At 34.6% G+C, this 22,284-nt stretch overlaps 3 protein-coding genes across 8 annotated transcripts; 2 read left to right on the forward strand and 1 right to left on the reverse strand.

The window, feature by feature from the left end:
- The first annotated feature begins 1,079 nt into the window (after positions 1 to 1,079).
- LOC122405254 (transmembrane protein 205) lies at positions 1,080 to 15,004 on the forward strand. Its single transcript, XM_043409846.1, has 4 exons — positions 1,080 to 1,535; positions 12,625 to 12,818; positions 12,913 to 13,076; positions 13,278 to 15,004. Exons 1-4 carry the CDS (start codon positions 1,261 to 1,263, stop codon positions 13,563 to 13,565), a joined length of 921 nt encoding a protein of 306 aa, XP_043265781.1. The 5' UTR covers positions 1,080 to 1,260; the 3' UTR covers positions 13,566 to 15,004.
- A 363-nt stretch (positions 15,005 to 15,367) lies between these two features.
- LOC122405257 (DDB1- and CUL4-associated factor 7) lies at positions 15,368 to 17,899 on the reverse strand. 2 transcript variants are annotated; one of them, XM_043409857.1, is made up of 4 exons: positions 17,715 to 17,899; positions 17,186 to 17,455; positions 16,348 to 16,900; positions 15,368 to 16,233 (listed from the first exon to the last, which is right to left on the reverse strand). In XM_043409857.1, exons 2-4 carry the CDS (start codon positions 17,436 to 17,438, stop codon positions 15,999 to 16,001), a joined length of 1,041 nt encoding a protein of 346 aa, XP_043265792.1. In that variant the 5' UTR covers positions 17,439 to 17,455; positions 17,715 to 17,899; the 3' UTR covers positions 15,368 to 15,998. The 2 variants fall into 2 exon arrangements, with proteins under 2 accessions (XP_043265792.1, XP_043265791.1); XM_043409856.1 differs by having other exon boundaries at positions 17,186 to 17,458.
- A 999-nt stretch (positions 17,900 to 18,898) lies between these two features.
- Positions 18,899 to 22,226, forward strand: LOC122405231 (ribonucleoside-diphosphate reductase subunit M2). 5 transcript variants are annotated; one of them, XM_043409809.1, is made up of 7 exons: positions 18,899 to 19,037; positions 20,037 to 20,099; positions 20,230 to 20,418; positions 20,485 to 20,720; positions 20,826 to 21,054; positions 21,138 to 21,356; positions 21,418 to 22,226. In XM_043409809.1, exons 1-7 carry the CDS (start codon positions 18,969 to 18,971, stop codon positions 21,568 to 21,570), a joined length of 1,158 nt encoding a protein of 385 aa, XP_043265744.1. In that variant the 5' UTR covers positions 18,899 to 18,968; the 3' UTR covers positions 21,571 to 22,226. The 5 variants fall into 5 exon arrangements, with proteins under 5 accessions (XP_043265744.1, XP_043265745.1, XP_043265746.1 ...); XM_043409810.1 differs by having other exon boundaries at positions 20,233 to 20,418; XM_043409811.1 differs by lacking the exon at positions 18,899 to 19,037 and adding an exon at positions 19,481 to 19,622.
- Positions 22,227 to 22,284: the final 58 nt, after the last annotated feature.

The following is a 22,284-nucleotide window of genomic DNA, read 5'->3' on the forward strand; positions in this document are numbered from 1 at the left end:
GCTCGACGCATAGCAAAGGCTTCTTAGTTTTCTTCTTTGCCTGTCTCGCGTCTCTTCTTCTTCTTCTCTGTAACGTTTACGTTTGAATAATGCATCGCTTTCTTTTCTGAAATCAGCACAAATTAGTCCCGCGAATGCATACCCAGCAGGAGAGTTAGACAAATCAAACCAGTGACACGATTCGAAAAATGTTTATTTTTTTGAATTTCAGTTATTCGTACATTTTACAATGATAAGTGTAAAATCAAAGAATTGTATTTGTAAGAAATATAATCCGTCCAAGTATACCTCTCATCCGAACACGACGTACGAGTACTACTTTTAACACAAACAATTTTTCAATCGCTTTTATATTACTTTATTATGCAAATGTTGAATTGTAAGGACATTGACCTGTCTCAGAAACGTTATCGTGTAATTGTATACGATAGTGAGCGAAGGATTTTTGCACCTCGTCTGTAGTACGACATATCGAGATTGTATCGATAAACACAGCTAACACATTTAAATGCAATCTGATTGTTTTTTTATCTTCTCTTCCGTTCGATCGAATCAATCTGATCCCTTTCTGTTTCTTTTTCGACGCATTTAATTAATGCGACCTCCAAAGGGGATTACAATTACCCGAAGAAAATTGTGTATAACGCATTAGTTATGAAATGTTGAAAGTAGTACTTCATCCTTGATGGAAAGACTATTGCCATAATAATAAATGGAATTAATTTTTTCGTTAATCGATTGCTGTGAATCACCAGTATACGTATACATATAACGAAGCAACATCGATCTCGAAATATATATCTAATAAAAAAAAAAAACGAAACGCAACTCAAAATACAAACTACGCTACCGAGTACCTAGATCAAATCATTGATCATTTGTAGGTACCTAGATCAAATTTTATGGCATGCAATCTAAGAAACGTCTTCACAGATCACCGAACTCATCCCTCGTAAATTCAGGATTTCACGAACGGCAAACCCTCTCGATCGCTCGGCCCCGTGATTGGTCGATCGCGTATCGATGGTGGGGAAGTATAAAAAGAGGCTAGAGCGACAGTGCAGCGCACTGCGCGACAGTACGTGTTCGCGATAGCGTTCGTTCGTGACGCGATTTCCAAATTGTCTTTCAAACGACATACGAAATTCTCCCAACATTTCTCCCCGCAATTGGTGAAACACAATTCGGCACATTTCGACACGTTACTTCGTTTTTCTCGTCCCGTGGAATTTTCGCAAACGGTTGTTAAAAGGAAGAGCCATGTGTGTGCGTACGTTAGTCGGTATCGAGTCCAGCGAGCCGGTTGTGGCACATCAGCAGAACAACAAGCTACAAAAAGCAAAAGAAAAGTACATGAAATTGCACGACGATCTGATAGCCAAAGAGTTGGAGATCGTCGAGCAGCAGAAAACCCAAGCAGTTGTCATTCCAGAACTGGCCGATGACATTTTAAGGTCCAGCACGGTCAATTACAGCTCGCTTCTGAAAGTATTAGCGAGATATTACGAGACGATACGGCAAACGAAATTCTTCAAGTGAGTACCATTTCTTTTTGTTTTTTTTCTTTTCAACCCGCCGATTGTCTCCGAAGAAGATCGAGACTCGAAGAATGAAACATGATCGATTACGGACATTTTCTTCCTTTCAATCTTGTTCCGTTAACTTTCGACAAATTCGTATAAAGATAACAAGTATTGCATTGATTAATAAGAATAAAAATGTGACTAATGCGACAGAAACGATCAAAGGTATCGTTTGCGTTTAATGATCTTCATACTATCAGGAAGTTTACGATATCATTATTTATTTCATTTTCAACCAAAAGTCGATCAACGCGTGTATCGTTCGTTCTTTTCTCTTTTTGTTGGCAAGATGATTTATTTTAAGGTTTTCGAAGCGAACGTAACCCGTCGGTGACGAAAGATTTTATTTAGATTATACAACGTTAGAGAATGGTTTATTCGACGAGCCATTCAATATTATTCGCAGGAAGTATTTTAATAAATTTTCTATCGAGCCGTTAATCTGAGAAATCTGTAAATATGCATCAATTAAGCATCAAATGTTTGACAGGTAATAATTCTAACTGTGTTAACAAGCTAGACAAGATGAGATTAAATACTTTATCGCGAAGATCTTGAATAATCTTATTAGAAAAATTAATGAATTTACAAATATTTAAGAACGAAACCATCCAAGTTTAATTTAAACATATTGACTATTATCGCTTAATAGATAATCGTACTATGTTTCGCTATTTGTTTCGCTGATAACTATTAAAATTAGTACTAGCTCCTTTTGACTGATAACGGTTATCATATAGCTTGCCCTACGCATTCAGTTTTTTCACAGATGTGAATCACGTTACATAAAAATTTTTATCGTGAATTTGATAAACTTTCGATTCACATTTATATATTCCGTGTAACTAACACGATGACGTAAGAAAGTAAATAAAATTTTGTTGAAAAATTTGCATTACCAAGTAGCAAGGAATATTAAAATCTTTCTTGCGAGCAGGTACTACCCAAAATCATAAATCGATAACGTTGAAAATGCGATAATGATAAAAATGTAATTGGAAAGTTTTCTCTTAACACAAAATGGAAAACATTTTGATAACACATTACGAAGATTGCGCAAAAATTATTATGCGATCTTTTCCCCCGAGATATTTAAATGTAATGTTTTCAAACGAACACCGTGTATGCGTATAAATGAAAGTAAAGGTAAAAATTACTACGAACGCATAGTGAAGAATGGAATGTACGACAGAACGGCGCAGGTAGATTCTATTATTGTGTTTACAACCTTTCCAAATAACGGTATATAAAAGGGGATAAAGAATTTCCTTAATATCCTTCGTTGCTTCGAAGGAATCCAGTACAAGGATAGGTGGTAAAATTTTATTCGATCGAACAATGAAATATCCATTCGTTCGTTGCGAAGTATTTAATTTGACAATTGAAATTTTGAAAGGAAAGTTGGCCAAATTTTATTCGCGATTAACGAATAAAAATTTCGAATTCATTGATGAGTCAACTTCCGTTATGTTTCATTTGTAAAAGCTTTCGTAAATTAGAATCTAAAATGTTTTTGTTGATCAGAAATTGTTCGATTCTACCCATCGGTAGTCCTTATAATGCTTGAAAGCACAGTATGAAGGATTCGAATTATGTTTGTAAATGTGTCAAAGAATTCAAGGCTAGATAAATGATATTGTTGCAATTGCATTAATGACAAGGAACAAAAAGAATAACGGAACATGTAGGCACATTAAAATACGAAACATGCTACGTGACTACACGCTTGAATAAGAATGGCAGCTAGCACCACATAATACTAGGGTTGCCACCTTTTACAATTACAGTATCCGGAGATTATAGAACTGGTAATAGAGGATAGCATAAGCACGGGAAGGTAACAGCTATTCGCCAGAAACTCTGTTATATACACGATGTAATTGATTTCATAAAATATTCGATCCGACGAAAAGAGTCTTCCGTGTATGTATTTAGAAATAAATAAGAAACAGAACTTGCAAAAAAAAAAATTTACAAAAGTTGGCAACTTTGCACAATACCAATTCGTATTTACGTCATCGAATGAATTTTAACCCGTAGTATAAACAAATGACAGATAAATAAAATTGAATAATTTTCGCAGACCCATTAACACTAACAATAATAAAGAAGAAGGACAAACAGGGTAATAACTTTTTCATCGACGTGTTTATTCGATAAACATACAATAAACTTTGGCCAAGACTTGAATCATCTTATCCATCCGTTAATCCTGGTATTTATTGATCCAAGCTTAGTCTTTGATCTATTTTTACTTGCGAATTACCGATTAATCATCGATCTGTATATTGCTTTAATTTTATCTTCAGGATGAAAGGTTACGTTTGTGATGTTGCAGAAAAATAGAAACACATCAACATGGTTAGAATTAGTCGCGCGAATGACAGTGATTGGGTCTTTTGCCCTATACACGTATACAAATTCGATTGGTTGCGTGGTCGGACTTTCAACTTTCTATCGCGGACATTTCTCGTCGAAACGCCACGGTTAATACATACATATATTCTAATTTGAATATAGCGTAAATATATAGAGTGAGCTACTATAAATAGACGCGTCGTTAAATTTATCACGTTTTGCTTTTAAGGAGCATTCACTCTAGACTAAAATTAGTCACGTCGTGTAATAATTGCTCGTCTCTGACGTTGCGACGGTTCATAGACACGTGCGCGACAGCTTCTTGGAATGCGCCGTTCCGCGCATGTGTAAAGGAAAGACGAATGGAATGACATACCGACACACATTTGTCGCGTGCGCGGAACAAACGTAATAAAGATCGCAATAATTACATAAGATGCGTAAGCTTGATAACAATGTAACGTAACAGAAGAATCGACCAAGTATACGTATATCCTTTAACTTTACGTTATTTGCATAACCTTGATGCAGATGGATAGGATATTGCCACCGAACGTCTGTATGTACAAGGTCTCCCATATTACTGACCTCAGCCATAGTATGAAAACAGTAGAATTTTGACAAACATTTCATTAGGAAAGATTTCACTTTAACCTTCCCAAATGTAACTAACACACGCGCATGCATCGTCTCAACTTAGCATTTTTTTTATTTCGTACGCAGGAAACAACAAGGTATATAATTCAAATTCATTATATTTTGATAAATCGCAACGTGTTATTCTTTTGTTATTTTTAATCTTCTAGCTTGGCCGAGTTTCGTGGAATACTCTGTAAAGCTTGTCCACGTGGGCGTAGTTTTCAAAATATAGAGTCGGTGACGTTCTATTTTGAGTAGCATTTAACTCGATGAAAGGCGTCGATTCGTTGGAGCGAGAAAGAAACAAGTAGTCATCATTTTACACTTGAACGTATTTGGGACTCGCTACCGACTGCGAACCGTGTCGTGTAAAAAGTCCAAGGCTATTTGCAATAGGACATTCCAGACACCGGAATTATTCATCGAGTCCTGGGAGACGAATTGTTTCTTTTTTTTCTTTTGTTTCCCCGTAGGGCACACTCGTTTCGCAAGAAATAGCAGGTAGTCTTCGAAGAATTTTAATGCCTGTAATCTCGGCGAACATCTGGCCGGGAATTTGGCTGGCGCTCGTTCAAAAGGCGCGTCTCAATTTTACAGGAGGGTTGAAAGCAAAAGCAAGACGTGCGTCAAAGTCGTTTATCCTTTCTGCCTAATGCCTTTGATGTGAAATACGAGCCATTTGTAGCAGTTGTTTCGCGTTTGCGTGTATCATCTGTCCAACCAGAATATAACAAAAGAGGGGAACAAGGCAAGTTGAGAGCTATTGGTTCGGATCGACACCAGCTTAGGGTCATCTTCGGACGCACAGAAATATTTATTTTCTTAATCAAACTTCTGTAACGTTTCAGATTGGGATCGGCTCCAGAAATACGAGAAAGATTTGTTTTCTTAATCAATCTTCTACAACGTTTCAAACACAAAACGATTTATTTGAGAAGGTGCATAAAGTGGGTCGACAGACAAGTTGAGCATCGAAATGAAATGTTTATTTTACATTGTAAAGTATCTTGGAAAAAACTAGAGGATCGAAACATTTTAGAGAGACGATGAAGTGAATGAATCGTGTTGTATATTTGAACTTGATTCGAAACTGTAGCGTTGAAATATTGTGGAACGTTGATTTATGAAAGTTTATTCGACCGTAATTTCGTGTGCCCGAACGCTTTTGATTTCAAGCTGAATACATATGCAAAACAATGTCGTAGTTTGATCAACGTTGAATTCAGAATGGTAATTGCGATGTGCTGTGTGCGTGCCATCTCGCACGTTTCCTGGTGCCTCTTGATAAACTAGCTCGCAACGCCAGATAGTAGACTGTATGCCCAAGACAAAGCTCAGGCCCCTTTCGCGAACGTAATCCCTTGAGAATAGTTGGATATAGTTACGACACTTCTCCGTTTTCATTCTGCCGGCAGGAATTTATTCAAATTTCATTTCGAGTCGTAGAATTCTAATACATGGCGGGTGTGTTACCCAACTTTGCTTTCTTGAATATTCTACTCGTGCTAGATCCGAAATTTGAACAGTCGTTTGAATATAGGAAATAAAAGAAAAAGTTGCGTGAATTTTTGCATAATTTTGCAGCCAGCGTTAATTGAAATTACAAACGAATAAGAAAACGTTTGCTTTGGCGTTGTTGATTCGCTCCTAGATATTTGCTTGCTACAGAAGACATAAAAAAATGTTAGCCTTTGGTCGAGCCCTGAGAAATTTCGAGTTTGTCTACGACGTAAGTCTGGCTCTTCGTGATGACTTTTATCAGGTTTTATTGCTTCGTAAATAAATTCGATCGTTTTCGAGGCCCGGACGCCCCATACTTGATAAATGAATAAAAAAATTTATTTGCCTGACCTCGAATAGAGTAGTAAATAATTGATGTGAGAGAATCGACGCTGCCCGTGCAATGATCCTGAATGATTGATGTCATCGCGAAACAGCCGGGATTGCGTTAGTTATCGCAGACGGGTTCTTATCAGTGCTGCCTAACGGTTTCATTGACGTGTTGTACAGTGAGCGCACTTCAAATTTTACGAACTTTTCCTCTTATTTGAAAGTAGAACACTGGTAACGTTGTCAGAAAGCTTTTGTTTATATGGCCTCAATTGTTAACGTTCCTGTTTCAATTTGTTTGACTTACTTATACAGGGTGTTCGGCCACTTCTGGGAAAAAGTTTTAATGGGCGACTCTGGAGACCCAAATGAGACGAATATCAAGAATACTAATTTGTTGATGGAGGCTTCCTTAAAAAGTTATTAACAATTAAATTCAAAAATTTCAAATCGTTCTGGAAAAATTATTTTCGGTTGCGGGGATCAATTACAATCATTTTTGGTCATTACACATACCCCCGAAATCCTACCCACTTTCTAGAAAAAAATTCGAGAAGGTATGAAATTTTTCGACGGAAAAAAAAGATTTCAAATCGTTCTGGAAAAATTATTTTCGGTTGCAGGGATCAATTACAATCATTTTTGGTCATTATATATACCCCCGAAATTCTGCGCATTTTCGAGAAAAAAATTCGAGAAGGTATGAAATTTTTCGACGGAAAAAAAAGAATTTCAAATCGTTCTGGAAAAATTATTTTCGGTTGCAGGGATCAATTACAATCATTTTTGGTCATTATATATACCCCCGAAATTCTGCGCATTTTCGAGAAAAAAATTCGAGAAGGTATGACATTTTTCGACGGAAAAAAAAGATTTCAAATCGTTCTGGAAAAATTATTTTCGGTTGCAGGGATCAATTACAATCATTTTTGGTCATTATACATACCCCCGAAATTCTGCGCATTTTCGAGAAAAAAATTCAGTATGGGCGGAACTTTAAACGTTAATAACTTTTTAACAAAGCCACCATCAACAAATTGGTATTCTTGATTCTCGTCTTATTTTGGCCTCTAGAATCTCCCATTAAAACTTCTTTTTGGTGTATCTTAATTTTCACGATTTTATTGTATGATATATGCTTCGTAAAATAGATCGACAAGGCTGAATCAATTGCATGCTTCCTTGGTTCGAGCGAAGCCCTCAATGAACTCGTTCCAACTGTGCGAGATAAAGAAGCTGTTGCGAAGTAACGAAATATTCTAAATTGATTTTCCTACAGAAATGTCTGTATTTAACATTTCATGAATATCCAGGTACTATCACTGCGTACTTTTTACGTAAAATACAAATTAAATGAACGAAAATTTTATTTCAGGTATGGATAGAAATTTTATAAAGGAATAACAAACCTGGGCACGTTTCAAATACGTTCTCATTTTAAATAGCAGATCGCTGACCCTTTACTCGTCGAAATACGTGTCTGTGCATATACTATATTGTAATAGTTTCCACGTTCTCTGTTCAGAGTATTTACGCGATCCTGTTCTGAAGTTCTCCGAAATTGTGTGGTATACATATGTATAGCGCGTGAGAGATGTTAGGTCAAGAACCTCTTCCGCGCGAGGAAAAATCCATCGAAAAATGTTTGCTCGCTGTACAGGGTATACGATACACGTGATACGTCGGAACAAAACGTTGTCTAATTCGTACAAGTTCCTCTAGATTATTTCTATTTTCATTTACTATATTTCTTTTTATGATATATAATTTTATTAATTAGGTAACGGGCTATTTTTTTTTAGGCCACCCTGTACATGATGATTGTGTTTGAAGAACGAATGTTAAATCCTATTGTGAGCATTCTAGAGAGCTTTTTGATGGGCCATAACAAGTGTCGTTTATGCAAATTGTGGTAGAGTTATAGTCCATTCATAAATCCTGAAGAGGTGTCCATAGCAGTGTTGGATCTTGAGAAGAGAATATTTGTTGAAGAAGTAGTAATTGGCTGAAATCTTCGGCTACCGAATTTATCGAAGGAATAAGAATTGTGGCGCTGACTTTGCTGCGGGTAGAAACTCGGAAAATTCGTAGGAAAAGGAAAAAAGGGGGGGGGGCATTTCGTCCGGGCCTGCTAGCTCTTGATTTGTCGTCAGTAAAACTTTCTAGCAGGCCCTGCCTTAGACGATTAGGATATGTCGTTCGAGGAATGTATATATAGCACCTGAGGGGTCGGTCGAGCGCTTGTGAGAACGCGACCCCTCTGGTGGCGAGCATGGGAGACGACGCCACAGAACTAAAGATATCTTCCGTTGTTTAAAAAAGGAATGTTAAATAATTTATAAACCAGTATTATTTACAATCGTGACGAAATGCCACAGCATCCTCAAAGACAACCACCAAACGGTGCTAGACGTAATGTACACCGACCAAGAAAGCCTCCGACCCAACCTGCAATGTGCAACCTGTTCACACGCAAACGTTAAACTACGCGTGTCCACATAATTATAGACAATACTTTTTGCTTCGTACGAGACGCAACTTTCCACGAATATTACTGTCGCTGGTACAAATCGTGTGACCCCTTTTCTTCTGTAATTTAATATGCCTTGCACCTGACTAAAAAATTATCGTGTACAGATAGAAAGAGGATGTCAGGAAAGCCAACGGTCTTTCGGGTTCAATTACGAGTTCATTTAAAGCAGCAATTAGAATTATGTGGCTTCTGAGGGCGGGAGGGGGGAGAGAGGAGGGATTATCCTCAAGAATGACTTATTATTTATTTTAATTTACATTCCATAAAGATTTTTTTGGTATGTACTCGCACAAATAAGTAATTAAAATCCGTTTTGGATATTAAAAAATTTATTGCATAATAATACGAAACAATAAAAATTCCTACAATTCTTATTATTTCAATTTCAAAGATCAAATTCAGTGCATAGATTTTAAAACATCATTGTGGGCATAGATTAATTTTTATCTTCAATTGGGTCAGGTTTGCAGACTCTTTAGCGATCCGACGCAAATCTGGAATTACAATTTTCAAACGTTTACGCGTCATCTTTGCAAGTTGTTCTCTTTCGGTTTTCAGAATATGATATCTGATAAATGATAAAAATAAAGCGTGCGTGTACAATCGAAGAACTTATTTCCAAATCGTCTCAAAGTCTACATTTAAATAGATCGTTTATATGGAATTTATCAGAAAGTTATGATTTTTTTCCACCTTTTGAATTTTTTCCTATTTTTTTACAATACTTGGGTGGTGTGCATCACAAAAAATGTTACAGTCATTGGAGTCGTTCGAAGAAATACACAATAACAAATTGATGATTTGAAATATTAGCTGTAGTATACATATGTCGTTGATTAGATTCCATCGAGTAGGTTGATTTTCGAGGGTGCTGGACTCGATCGAATTTAAAGCATTTCGAGCGTAAGTTTGCCATTTTGAAAGATACCGGTGATCTACGTACGCGCACATGCGAAACTTTCGTAACGAACGGAGACGTGATGCAACCAGTACACCGGCTACGTGCGAATTGATTACAACGATATGGCAGTCTCCCGGTAAATATTATACTTAATGCTCCCGTATTTGCACCACCGAGCAAATGTTTTCCAAGTTTACGCAAACCGTTCTAACAATGATTGACACAGTTTTCTGTCGGACAAACATTTGTCTATTGACGTTTTCGATCCTTTAAAGATGGATTCTCGTGTAACGGCTCTAAAAGTAAAAATGAATATTTTTTAGTATATATAAGGAGGTATCTTTAAATTACAGAAAATAATTACTGTATAATTGTCCTTATTTGTATCATACAAGTCTCTATACAGGGTGTCCCGTAAATAGCATAAGAGTCGGAAATGTGGGGTGGCTGAGACGATTCTGAACAACAATTTCCTTTGCAAAAATGTCGGACGAGGCTTCGTTTTTGAATTATTTACGAAAAACACTGTCCAATCACAGCGCCTTCGTAAGGGCAACCAATGCAAACTTACTACGTGGAGCGAAATTCTGCCTACAAGATCATGAACTTCAATTATAACATTTGACGTGACTTTTTCGCGAAATCGTTTGTGTTAATTTAGTCAAGGTTCCTGAATTAAAGGAAATTTTCATTTCTTTGCCTTCAAGGTCAACGGAAGGTCATGATATACTAGGTCGTTGAATTCGTCTTGATACAGGTTACAATATAGTTAAGTCAAAAATACAAAGTGCCATTTTAAAAAATGAAGGTGGCCCCGACAATAATAAAAAAAAAATTCGAACTTTTTTTTGTTGAAATGTATAGCCAATCGAAAATTGATCAGCTTTTGTCTAAAATATTTTTTTGCCAGATTATCGCAAGTACTTGAAAAATCGTGGAAATTGTTACGCGGGACACCCTGTATATTAAGATATTGTTCGTATCGTCCGTCGCGTCGCGGCTTCGCGTACGAAATCCATTTTTTATCTCTCGATCCATATATTCTAAATTTTTTATTTCGCATGGTGTTGCGACACGATAAACGCGTGTCCTCTTACTAGCGATGACATTATCTCGGTAAACGAGCAGAGTTAGCAAACTCGCATGTCCGAGCGTGTTTCTCTAAGAAAGAACACACAAGAATTGTCGATCTGATTTCATTCTTACGCCAGCGTCTTTCAAAATGGTGGGCGTGGCCTCACCGATCGTTGTTGATCCAACGTTATATTCTGGGAAGATAGACTTATCTCGATGAAAATGTTTAGTAACGAATAAAACATAAATAAGATATCAATTGTAGAATTAAATATTTCGTAACGAACAAATAAAATTCTAACTGTTGCGAAGTACCTAAAATTCGAACCATGTCGGTTTAAGTTTTAAATTCTTGTTTTAGCGCTCGTATTACATAGGTTCTGAAACAGTTTCGAATTTATGATGTACAAATGCTTGAATATTCAATATTTTACACTCGTATAAAGTTAAGATCGCTTAAAATTGTCCTAATTTGCGTAAGGAGACTGTTATTGGTTCGTAGCGTGACGTAGCTGATCGTTTAACGCCCGAAATGACGATGTCGCGCGAGTCTCGTGCAAGTTTAAGTTAATGGAGAACCGGATTTGATAATCAGACGCGGTCACGCGAGTCGTCTGAAGTATATCGATGACGTTAGCGCGTATATTCGAACAATGTTCGATTCAATCGACAAGAATCATTACGAATTTCTTTTTACCGTTTAACACGAGCAAAGAAAACATTTACGAATGCAAATAAATTAACCAAGCTGCTTTGCAAGACGTTCGTTGTTTCAATCGTAATTACGAATATCTGAAACTGTTCGAATCGATGGAAATGGGACTCTGTTGAGAATAGTAATGATACTAACGGTCATTCTGATACGGAAAATTATTGGTCGTTAGCTCGAGAATGATGGGATCGATCGAACGATGCCCGACGAAATTTATTTTTGCAATTTAAATAATTTAACGCAGATCGTCTTGAAATTTATTTAAAACCATACAGGGTGTTTAGTCACCCCTGGGAAAAATTTTATTGGGAGATTCTAGAGGCCAAAATAAGACGAAAATCAAGAATACCAATTTGTTGATGGAGGCTTTGTTAAAAAGTTATTAACGTTTAAAATTCCGCTCGAACAGAATTTTTTTCTCGAAAACGCGCAGGATTTCGGGGGTATGTCTATTCACCAAAAATGATCGTAATTGACCCCCGCAACCGAAAATAATTTTTCCAGAACGATTTGAAATTTTTTTTTTCCTTCGAAAAATTTCAGACCTTCTCGAATTTTTTTCTAGAAAGTGGGTAGGATTTCGGGAGTATGTCTACTCACCAAAAATGCTTGTATTTGACCCCTCTAATTAAATATAATTTTTTTAGTATGATTTGGAACTTTTTAATTTTGTCGAAAAATTTCAAACCTACTCGAATTTTTTTCTCGTAAGTGGGTAGGATTTCGAGGGTATGTCTATTCACCAAAAATGATTGTAATTGACCCCCGCAACCGAAAATAATTTTTTCAGTACGATTTGAAATTTTTGAATTTAATTGTTAATAACTTTTTAACGAAGCCTCCATCAACAAATTGGTATTCTTGATTTTCGTCTTAATTTGGCCTCTAAAGTCCCTCATTAAAATTGTTCCCAGGGGTGACCGATAATAATACCTTTTTCTTTCATTGAAGTTTTCTTATCGAAAGCCATAATGCTAATGTGAAATGTTATCAGAATTTTGTTTTATACGACCCAACCGGCTCATGTGATAATGATCGCTGCGGTTTTGTGCGTGACATCGGCTCTTGTTCCAAACAAAGATAGAGTGCAAGTTGCGGGACATCCTCATTCGAGAACAGCCTCTTTCATTTATTTGGCCTCCTTTGTGATGCATCTTGGTGCCCAAATCTGGATGACCTTTGTCTCAGGTAATTTTTATCTATATGGAGTTTTCTGATATTCTATTACAGCATTCTATAATACTGTTACTTTGCTTACTATTTTAAATATTTTTTGTTGCAGGTCTCTCCCTATACTTTGCATTACCAAGGCATATATTCGGTGAAGTGCAACGCATTCTGTTCCCCAGATACTTTACCATCAATGCGTGTCTCAGTCTCACCACTCTTCTTATTTTTATCAAACACCATCCAGCGAATACTTGGGACACTGAAATAGCCATTCAGGTTTGTAAAATAAGAAATGCATTTCTTGTGTATTCAACAGAATTATATTATGTATTTAGTGCAATAGTTATAACTTACATATCATGTTTGGGTTTATCAAACGAATAGATTAGTTAACAGTTCTGCAATTGCAACATTTTGAACATCGTGTATGAGTTAGTTCTACTTTTATGTTTAATTAAGAATTATATGTATTTTCAGGTATGCGCGATGGCCAGTGCTTTCTTTTTAGAGTTATTGATACGACTGTATTTGACACCGCCGCTTCTACGATTGATACTGCAAAAGAATGTTTTGGAACGTGCCGCTGGAGTCGGGAATGAAATTGGTCGTCACAATCCCGGCCCGTTGAAGCACTGTCCGCATTACTTAAAAATGCACAATGCATTTCGTCGCGTGCATGTCTACATCGCGATGGGAAACATGCTGACCATGGGATGCACGGTCTTGCATCTACATTACATAGCCAACAAATTATGCGTTCTGTAAAAGCATAAGAATTTCCGTGGATTTCGTTGAACACGCGTATTCAAAATTCTCGAAATAGTAAGCACTATTTGAACGATAACTTATTGGGATAACACTGATCAATGTTTAGTGTTTGATTCCAAGTGCGGGAAGAATACTCCTATGATTGTAGCTATCGCCGAGCGTCAGGAATTTTTTAACGAAAGTATCTGACGCGTATATTCTTTCGAAAAAGAAAAGACGACAAACTAAAAAAATTACGTTAGCAAATTGGACAGAGGCGGATAGAAACTGAAGCTCGATCTACGGTGTAGAACGAGTATTCGAGATAATAATTTAACCATGTTTTCGTTAGTGAAAATTTAAAATGACTTCTTAATTTATTATTACCGCGATGCATTAATTATAATAAAAGTTCGAAGAACGTAAATTTTATTTTTTACGTCGATCCGTTTAGCGACCTATATACGATTCATCATTGATATTTTATTGTTAAACATACTTTCTCCTTGTATTTCTTCTGTTTTTTTTTAAATGTGTGTGCGCGTGGGTGAGCGTGCAATGTATGTAGTTATTCGTGGATTGCGCGCATACGTTTGGACAAAATTAAAAAAAAAAAAAATAGACAAAGAAAAATGATAATTTTGTCTGAGGAACGAATGATTTTTAAATCAGTGAAATGTGATTTAGATTATACTAGGTTCGAAACACTAATTCTTGCCAAAGTTTATTGTAAATTACTATTAACAATATTTAAGAAATATATTTGACATAGCGACATGTAAATATTTATTGATAGTAAATCGTATAATTGATAAATTTGGAACATTCGAAAAAATAAGAATGCGAAATCACTGACTGTACTGGTAGGTAATAAACACCATACTCTGTATCAGAGTTAATCATATTTATTAAAGTAGCGGTAATACATAATAGTATGATCTTACAGCTGTGTGAAGTCGTCAGATATTTTATTAAAAAAACAAACACGAGATTAATAAAAAAGAATTAATGTTTTAATTGGCTAATATTCCGACTCGTGTACTCGCATTTCATTATTGTAAATAATGCATCTCGCTCATTACATAACTGTAAATTATAAGGTACATCGGACAGCAATATAAATTCTGCTTTTTTTTTAAACATCTGATGTGTATATCAATTATGAATCCTATCATATTATGCTGACTATGGAAGATATGATTCTTAATGAATGTATGTATTATTAGTGCATTTTCAACTTCCTTCGTATTTAATTTAAATAATTTACGTATAAAAAAACTACTTTTAATTACAATTTCATGACATAATCTTACATCTTAAGGATTTTGAAAACTCGTAAGTATGTAATCATATTATCACATAAGTTGTTTCGTTACTAATTCTAGTATCACCAATACTACCACTATAACTTTTGTCATTGTAATAAAAGAGTTTAATGTTTCCCTTCTCTCTTATTATATTATGAATACACACACGTACTACAATATAATAATAATAATTTTTCGTTATATATTTTGAATAAGTTTTGGAGAGTATGGAAAACCTATTATTATATTCTATTATTTTCTACAAAATCAAGTAAATATGTAAATATAAACATATATACAATGGTATAACGTAATCGATGTATTTCGTTTTGTTACAGTTTATAAAAAATGCTTATTCGAATTTTATAAGGGCATTTTAAGATCCCTTTAAAAAGCAGATAAATTTATCATTTCTTAAATTTACTCAAATACATTGCGAGATGTATAGCTACAAAATAAAATACATCGATCACGATCATTTACATTATTATAAATATACATGTGACGCGTCAGTCTCTATATATCGTGTATCTTCAGAATGCAATGATATTCATCTATCGATTATTGAAGATGTACGCGATCTTATACAAATTTTATACTATTATTTAATTTTTAACTACCGTACAATGAGCTTATTTTATATTTGAATCATTTCACTCGATCATGTGTACATTTGCTTGATAATCCTGAGGACGTTAAATACATACATAAATATCAGTGACACAATGATAACACATTGCATTATTGTTAAGTTAACATGTACATATACTCGATATTTTCAGATCGATCCAACCTTATTTAAAAAAAGAAAAAAAAATGTACATGAAATCATTAAAATTGATGAAACGTTTCGTTAATTCTGCATAAGTTTTCCATTACAAGATACGCGTGCACTATTATCGTAATAGATTTCGTATTTTTCAGGTATACCCATTATCGAATTACTTCGATATTTTTAAAAATAACCAGTATTTGTACATGCTTATTTTACAGGTACAAAAAAGTGATAAAATAGTACGGGCAGAAGCATAATTCCATACAAGTATTGAAACGAAACGGTATGATCCCATGACTTTTAAGTAACAATTTGCAAAGAAACTTTGTTACATCTGAAAAGATAAAAACCTAATAGAAAATACTTTTTTTATACTCTAAGGATTTCTGCGGCTTTATTGTAACAGATCGCGATCCAGTCAGGTTGTGTAGCGCCCCACTGAATTTGATTCACTTCTCCTTCTGCAGCCGTGTAAGCGAGGATTGGATCTTCAATGGCTCTTGGCATTTGTTGTATATCCCAAATTAACGCTTGATGATCATCTCCCGCTGTACAAATGTGACAAGATGAATGTGGCGCCCAGGCTATGCCGTTAACGCTTGCTCTAAAAAAACGACACAAAAATTGAAAGATAACCTTCATATACGACAGAGGGTGTGCTCCATTAGACCAGGTGCGTAGAGAAAAAAAAAGATCAAAAAATAAACGTATAATGTACCTGTGGTTATTTAACCTAGCGACCGGCGTACACGGTACCCGAACATCTAAAATTATCACTTCGCAAGCATCCATCGCTACCGTCGCAAGATAATTAGGATCTTGTTTGTTCCACGCGAGTCTCAGCAACGGCGTGTGCTGTGGATCTTCGTAAATTATTGTTGAGTGTTCCAAGTGCCGTAAATCGAACATCCTAACGGAACCGTCTGCGCCAACGGATGCAAACACGTCGCGACCACCGCCAGCGCGACTAAACGCTATATCATATACTTCTTTGTCGTGAGCAATTAACTGCGTTTTCACGTGTCCGGTGACCATGTTAACCCTACCCAAAACTTGTCCCGTTTCTAGTCCCCAGATAGTACACGTTGTGTCTATGCTAGAAGTGCCGATTAAATTCGGATCCACTTCGTTCCAATCAAAAGATGTTAAGGGGGCGCAAAAGTCTGAATTCTTGTTATTGTTTAAAACGCATTCTAACCGAATCTCCGGTTCAGCTGCCCGCCAGACTCGTAAATAATCCCCGGACGTAGCTAAGAGGTCAGGAAACAATCCTAGAAAGAAATACAAAGCGCGGGTTAATTTAGAATCGTAAAAAGTAATTTGATCTTTCGATTGTTTTGTCATGTCGAACGGAAAATTCGTGCGTTTTTATTCTAAATAAATTTTCACGACGATCCGAAAAGACAATGATCTAATTATGTTAAATTGGAGGAATAGAGGGGATGCTCCATAATTTCCTAATTTATGTCCTTAACTTTGGCTATGGAAACAAAAGAATAACTACAAATAAATAATGTAGCAAAAGAATATAGAGACATCTCACCAAAAAATAATACCTTTACTGTCCGGTATCCACATAATCTTTGTCGTCGGATAAGGGTGATCAAAAGTACTTTTGGCACTAAATTCAGAGGTCTCTTCGTCGAGCGAAACTATTTGTACTTTATTGTTGTATTCCTCCACAAAACTGCCAAGGGCCAAACGAAATCGTTTATCAGGACGGACAGACCAATTCATACTATACAAAGGCCATGGTGCCTCGTATTTGTAAATTTCTTTCCGTTTCGGAGGTACTGTATGTAGAGCCATACTGCTGTACGTTTTCTCTGCTAAAAGTAATCAATGTTGAATATTCACATAGCAATCGTGTGATGTTAAAATGTAATACAAAATTATAACTAAGAGATTCTGGCGTTTGTTTACATTGTAATGCAACAGTTAAATGTATTACGATATAAACAAATAATTAAACCCTTTTATAAGACTTTATCTATGATTCGTATATAATATTGCTTTTCGTTTAACTTCGATGTGATTTCATTATTACAAACAAATGGGACAAAACACTAAGTCTTTGATACTAACCTCGAAATCCAAGGCGTTTAAAACAGAACTGTTCTCGAACACGATCTATCCGTAATTTGTGAAAATTTACTCTTTCATGGTAAACATTTTCCTGAGAAGAATAATTTACGCGTGCGAATATGAACTAAAAGAAGCTGATATTTGAATTAGCGAGTTTCATAAAGGCATACAATTAACCAAATCTGTCGCGATAACATAAAATGGCGCTCTTTTAAATTTGACATTTTATTGTTGTCAAAAATATTATATCTTGTATCGTCGTTCTACATATTAATTTCAATAGTAAATTAATTTTTTATAATTACGATACATTATTGTTGAATGTACAAAATAATATCAATGTAACATTAATGTAGTTTACAATTGTTTAGGTTGAAATATTATTTCATAAACTATTATACATTATAAATCTCTACTTTGGAATTAATTTTAATACTTATATTAACACGTGTAAATTCATTTTAATAGATGAAAATATAATAAGCATGCACTATTAAATTTAAACGAGTGAACGCAATCATAAAGGCTCGTTTAAATAAACCTAAAAATGTTTACCATACGTTCGATTAGAAACATTTTCGGGAATAAAATTGCTCATTATGCAAACGACTTTTACATAAAAGAATTTTCGCGATATACTTTTCATCAAAGGTTATCAACGAAATTATCAGTTTTATTTGACAAGGAACAGATAAAAAGTTGATTATCTTTCACTCATCGTTCCAATTTTTATTCAGATAAGAATTACGCCTAATTATAATTTGAATTATGAAACGAAATGTTTCATAATGATCTAGCAGGAAGTTCATCGATCGAATAGACATAACTATTATTTGAATCAAATCGTGTTCGCCTGTGACTCGTAGTATGTAACTTATAATTCTCTCTGCGTCATGCGCAATCCTATAAAATACGCGGGAAACTAAACATTCGTTTATTACGTTTATATAATATAACTAGTTTTAAAAAGTTTGAATAAAATTATTTTAATGGATTTTCGAATGGGTATCGTTCATAAAAATATGATTATTTCGGTATTATCCGGGTTAATGTGTTTTGGCGGTAAATGATGCTCAGCTGATTGGTCGATGGCAATTTAGCGCGAAACAGAACGGATCAGCACCAATAGGAGCACTTACGATAATACAGTTTTAACGTTGAAGAGTTGCACGACGAACACAGTATCTTGTTCGTTGCGTCCTCGCAAAAGTTGTTCTTAGTTCGCCTTTTCTGTGACAAGTATTAACGTTTACAATGCCACTTCAAATTGCTACGAAGGAAAATATTCGTAAATGTCTTAAGGACATTTCTCCAAAGAAAAAAGTGAGTTTATCAATTTCAGACGATTTTTCATCCTTATATCCTTGGTCGATTCTTCAGATAGCGTGTAACTTTGATTCCAAATGACACATCGCACATTCTTATATTTTTGAATAAACCAAGTACATATCGATCAACGAAACTAATCTATTTTACAGATACTTTCATAGATTTTGTAAACATTAAGTAATTTTAGATTACAACATTGAATGTCATTTTTCTCGTATCCGTGCTTATGATAAAAACGTATTATTAAATCTTTTATAATTTCAATTTTATTTATTTTATTTTTTTTTTTGTAATACTTGAAACGTTGTTTGTACAAATTTGACATAAAATACGATCTTCTGAAAGAAAGAAATTATTTTGCTATAAATAATAGCAAGAATTAAGATTTAGTAATAATGTTTTTAATTTATAAGTAGCGGACGAATGAGTATCCGTTTAACATGTGCTCGATGTAATTCAAGTGTCGAAAAATTTGTGAATTTTACGAAAGAATTATGTTCATAAATGGTATTAAAGGTTTTTCTGTGTGGATTGAAGAAACTAGGGAAGTATTGCTTTTAATGAAATATATGTGGCATGGTATGTAAAAGGTTAACTTTAGATAGGTATATGTAAAAAGAAGTAAAATCTACTCCTTGACATGTACAGTATCAATAATACTGTATACAATTTCTTATTTATGTGAAAAATATCTCTTAATTGTAAGGTAATCATGATCTAATGTAATGTTACAACTTAGTATTATAGTTCCCCTATTTACTGATAGTTCTTCATGATAAATTACCAATTGTTGCACGCAATTGCACAATGTAGTTAGTTAAGAATAATCTATCTACCTTTCGCGAGTAAGGTACTAAATTCAATTGGAACTTAACAAATAAGTTAGTTTTCTTTGGTGCAAAGACATAAGAGTTATATCACATACCACAAAATAATCACAATATATCGCAAAACAATTTTGATATTATCAGCTAATTAATTTCTTTGTTTTAGTTATCACCTAGCAAATTATGTGCTTTGCTGAATATTTCTGATGTAAATGGCGCTAAAAGTGTGGTAAGCCGTTCTTTTTATATACCTGTATGACACTGTACGAATATAAAACAATCGTGTAATTCTATTATATCGTTAAAGAGATTGTATTTGTCATAAAAAGGATTCAAGTAACATTTGTTCGTTTTATCAGGAGGCTAAAACCAAAGCTGTAAGGAAAGTACAAATGAACGAAAATGATTTTAATGTGGAATTGGAACCGTTGCTTAAGAATAACCCTCGAAGATTCGTGGTCTTCCCCATACAGTGGCCTGATATTTGGCAAATGTACAAAAAAGCTGAAGCCTCCTTTTGGACTGTAGAAGAAGTTGATCTCTCGAAGGTATAATTTCTGCATTTTTAAGTATTCTAAGATAATAATTGATTATAATGCTTGTACATTTTGCAGGATGTTGCAGATTGGAATAGTTTAAATAACAACGAGAGGCATTTTATATCTCACGTGTTGGCATTTTTTGCAGCCTCCGATGGCATTGTCAACGAGAATCTTGTTGAACGATTTAGTCAGGAGGTGCAAGTAACAGAGGCACGTTGCTTCTATGGTTTTCAAGTTGCCATGGAAAATGTGCATTCAGAAATGTATTCTTTGTTGATCGATACTTATATTTTGGACATAAAAGAAAGGTAAATAGTAAATTAAATATGTGATTTGCTCCCGAGAAAACACATATTTTTTAAATAAATAAATATCGGTAAAGTTTTAATTATGTTATTATCGTATATTTGCAGAGACTTTTTATTCAACGCGATTGAAAATTTACCATGCGTTGCAAAGAAAGCTAATTGGGCGCTAAATTGGATAAACCACGAAACCGCCACTTTTCCTGAACGCGTAGTTGCATTTGCTGCGGTGGAAGGTATCTTTTTCAGTGGCAGTTTTGCCGCTATTTTTTGGTTAAAGAAACGAGGTCTTATGCCAGGACTAACGTTTAGTAATGAACTTATTTCTAGAGATGAGGTTCGTATATACATTCATATAAACATATGCCCTATTTGACTACATGCGCGCAGAAAATATTCAAGATTTTAATTTTCTTCTAGGGATTACATTGTGATTTTGCATGTTTATTGTTTAAACATATTGTACAGAAACCGTCTACTAAACGAATCGTGTCAATCATTAAAGATGCTGTTGAAATTGAACAAGAATTTTTGACGGACGCTTTACCAGTTGAAATGATCGGCATGAATTGTAAACTCATGTGTCAGTACATTGAATTTGTTGCAGATAGATTACTCATTGAACTGGGTTGTGAAAAGGTGCGTAAAATCGTCATCTTACGTAGCAATAATATTTACCAATGTATTTCTCAATTTTCAGATTTACATGTCTAAGAATCCATTCGACTTCATGGAGCACATTTCCCTAGAAGGTAAAACTAATTTTTTTGAAAAGAAAGTTGGAGAATATCAAAAGTGGGGGGTCATGCAAGACAAAATCGAAAGTAATTTTACGGTTAATGCTGACTTTTAATTGAATAGACAGACAATACAAAGGCTGACTTTTGTTTTAATATGCAGTCTCTCGTCCTATAATCTCTTTTATTTAAATGACGTAATAGTACTTAGTTTATACATGTATTTTCATGGATTAAGTCCCAATCATCGCGAAATATGGAAAATACGTTTTTTTATGTGAAATGAACTGGATCGATATAATTAGGATCTAAAAATTAATGTTAGTTTTTATTTTTGTTCTGACATTGCCCTTTGTGTAGTATTATCAAATGGATACAAAATATGTAATTATTGTCCAACAAGAGCAAATCATTTTTATTCTCATTTGACACGATTACGAATTTAAGACTATAAGATGATATTTTTAATCGAATTTGAGTCGAAGGTGCATGAAAATCCGTATTTAAAACAAACATTTGAGAACAGAAACTCTACGAATGTTTCAATACTAGCCTAAAATGGCTTTTGTATGTATGTACATAATTTATTAAAATAAAAAATGTGAATTGTAAACAGCTGCTAATAACTTTTATGGTTTGAGGCCAATAGTAAATATTTTCGATGAAATTTTTATTTTAAAACTTTATACATAATAAATATAATTCGCAAAGTATGTGCCTCGTTAGCAAAAAATACAACCAGTACCTGTAAAACATGATTATATACAAAATATCCCAGTGATTCTGAAGTTTGTAATAATTTGTTTAAAAAATCAAAAATGTTTTTTTAT

The sequence above is a fragment of the Colletes gigas genome, unplaced genomic scaffold, assembly GCF_013123115.1.
Source record: "Colletes gigas isolate AHSC1104 unplaced genomic scaffold, ASM1312311v1 Colletes_gigas_Sc00004, whole genome shotgun sequence".
Taxonomy (NCBI): Eukaryota; Metazoa; Arthropoda; class Insecta; order Hymenoptera; family Colletidae; genus Colletes; species Colletes gigas.

Bases quoted from the DNA above. Each gene is read 5' to 3' on its own strand.
- LOC122405257 (XM_043409857.1), bottom strand. From the start codon at position 17,438: ATGGCTCTACATACAGTACCTCCGAAACGGAAAGAAATTTACAAATAC. The intron at 16,901-17,185 runs GTATTATTTTTT...ATTTCTTTCTAG, and splicing joins GTGGATACCGGACAGTAAAG to GATTGTTTCCTGACCTCTTA. The intron at 16,234-16,347 runs GTACATTATACG...TCGTTTTTTTAG, and splicing joins GCTAGGTTAAATAACCACAG to AGCAAGCGTTAACGGCATAG.
- LOC122405254 (XM_043409846.1), top strand. From the start codon at position 1,261: ATGTGTGTGCGTACGTTAGTCGGTATCGAGTCCAGCGAGCCGGTTGTG. The intron at 1,536-12,624 runs GTGAGTACCATT...AAATGTTATCAG, and splicing joins CGGCAAACGAAATTCTTCAA to AATTTTGTTTTATACGACCC. The intron at 13,077-13,277 runs GTTTGTAAAATA...ATGTATTTTCAG, and splicing joins ACACTGAAATAGCCATTCAG to GTATGCGCGATGGCCAGTGC.
- LOC122405231 (XM_043409809.1), top strand. From the start codon at position 18,969: ATGCCACTTCAAATTGCTACGAAGGAAAATATTCGTAAATGTCTTAAG. The intron at 19,038-20,036 runs GTGAGTTTATCA...TCTTTGTTTTAG, and splicing joins ACATTTCTCCAAAGAAAAAA to TTATCACCTAGCAAATTATG. The intron at 20,419-20,484 runs GTATAATTTCTG...TACATTTTGCAG, and splicing joins AAGAAGTTGATCTCTCGAAG to GATGTTGCAGATTGGAATAG.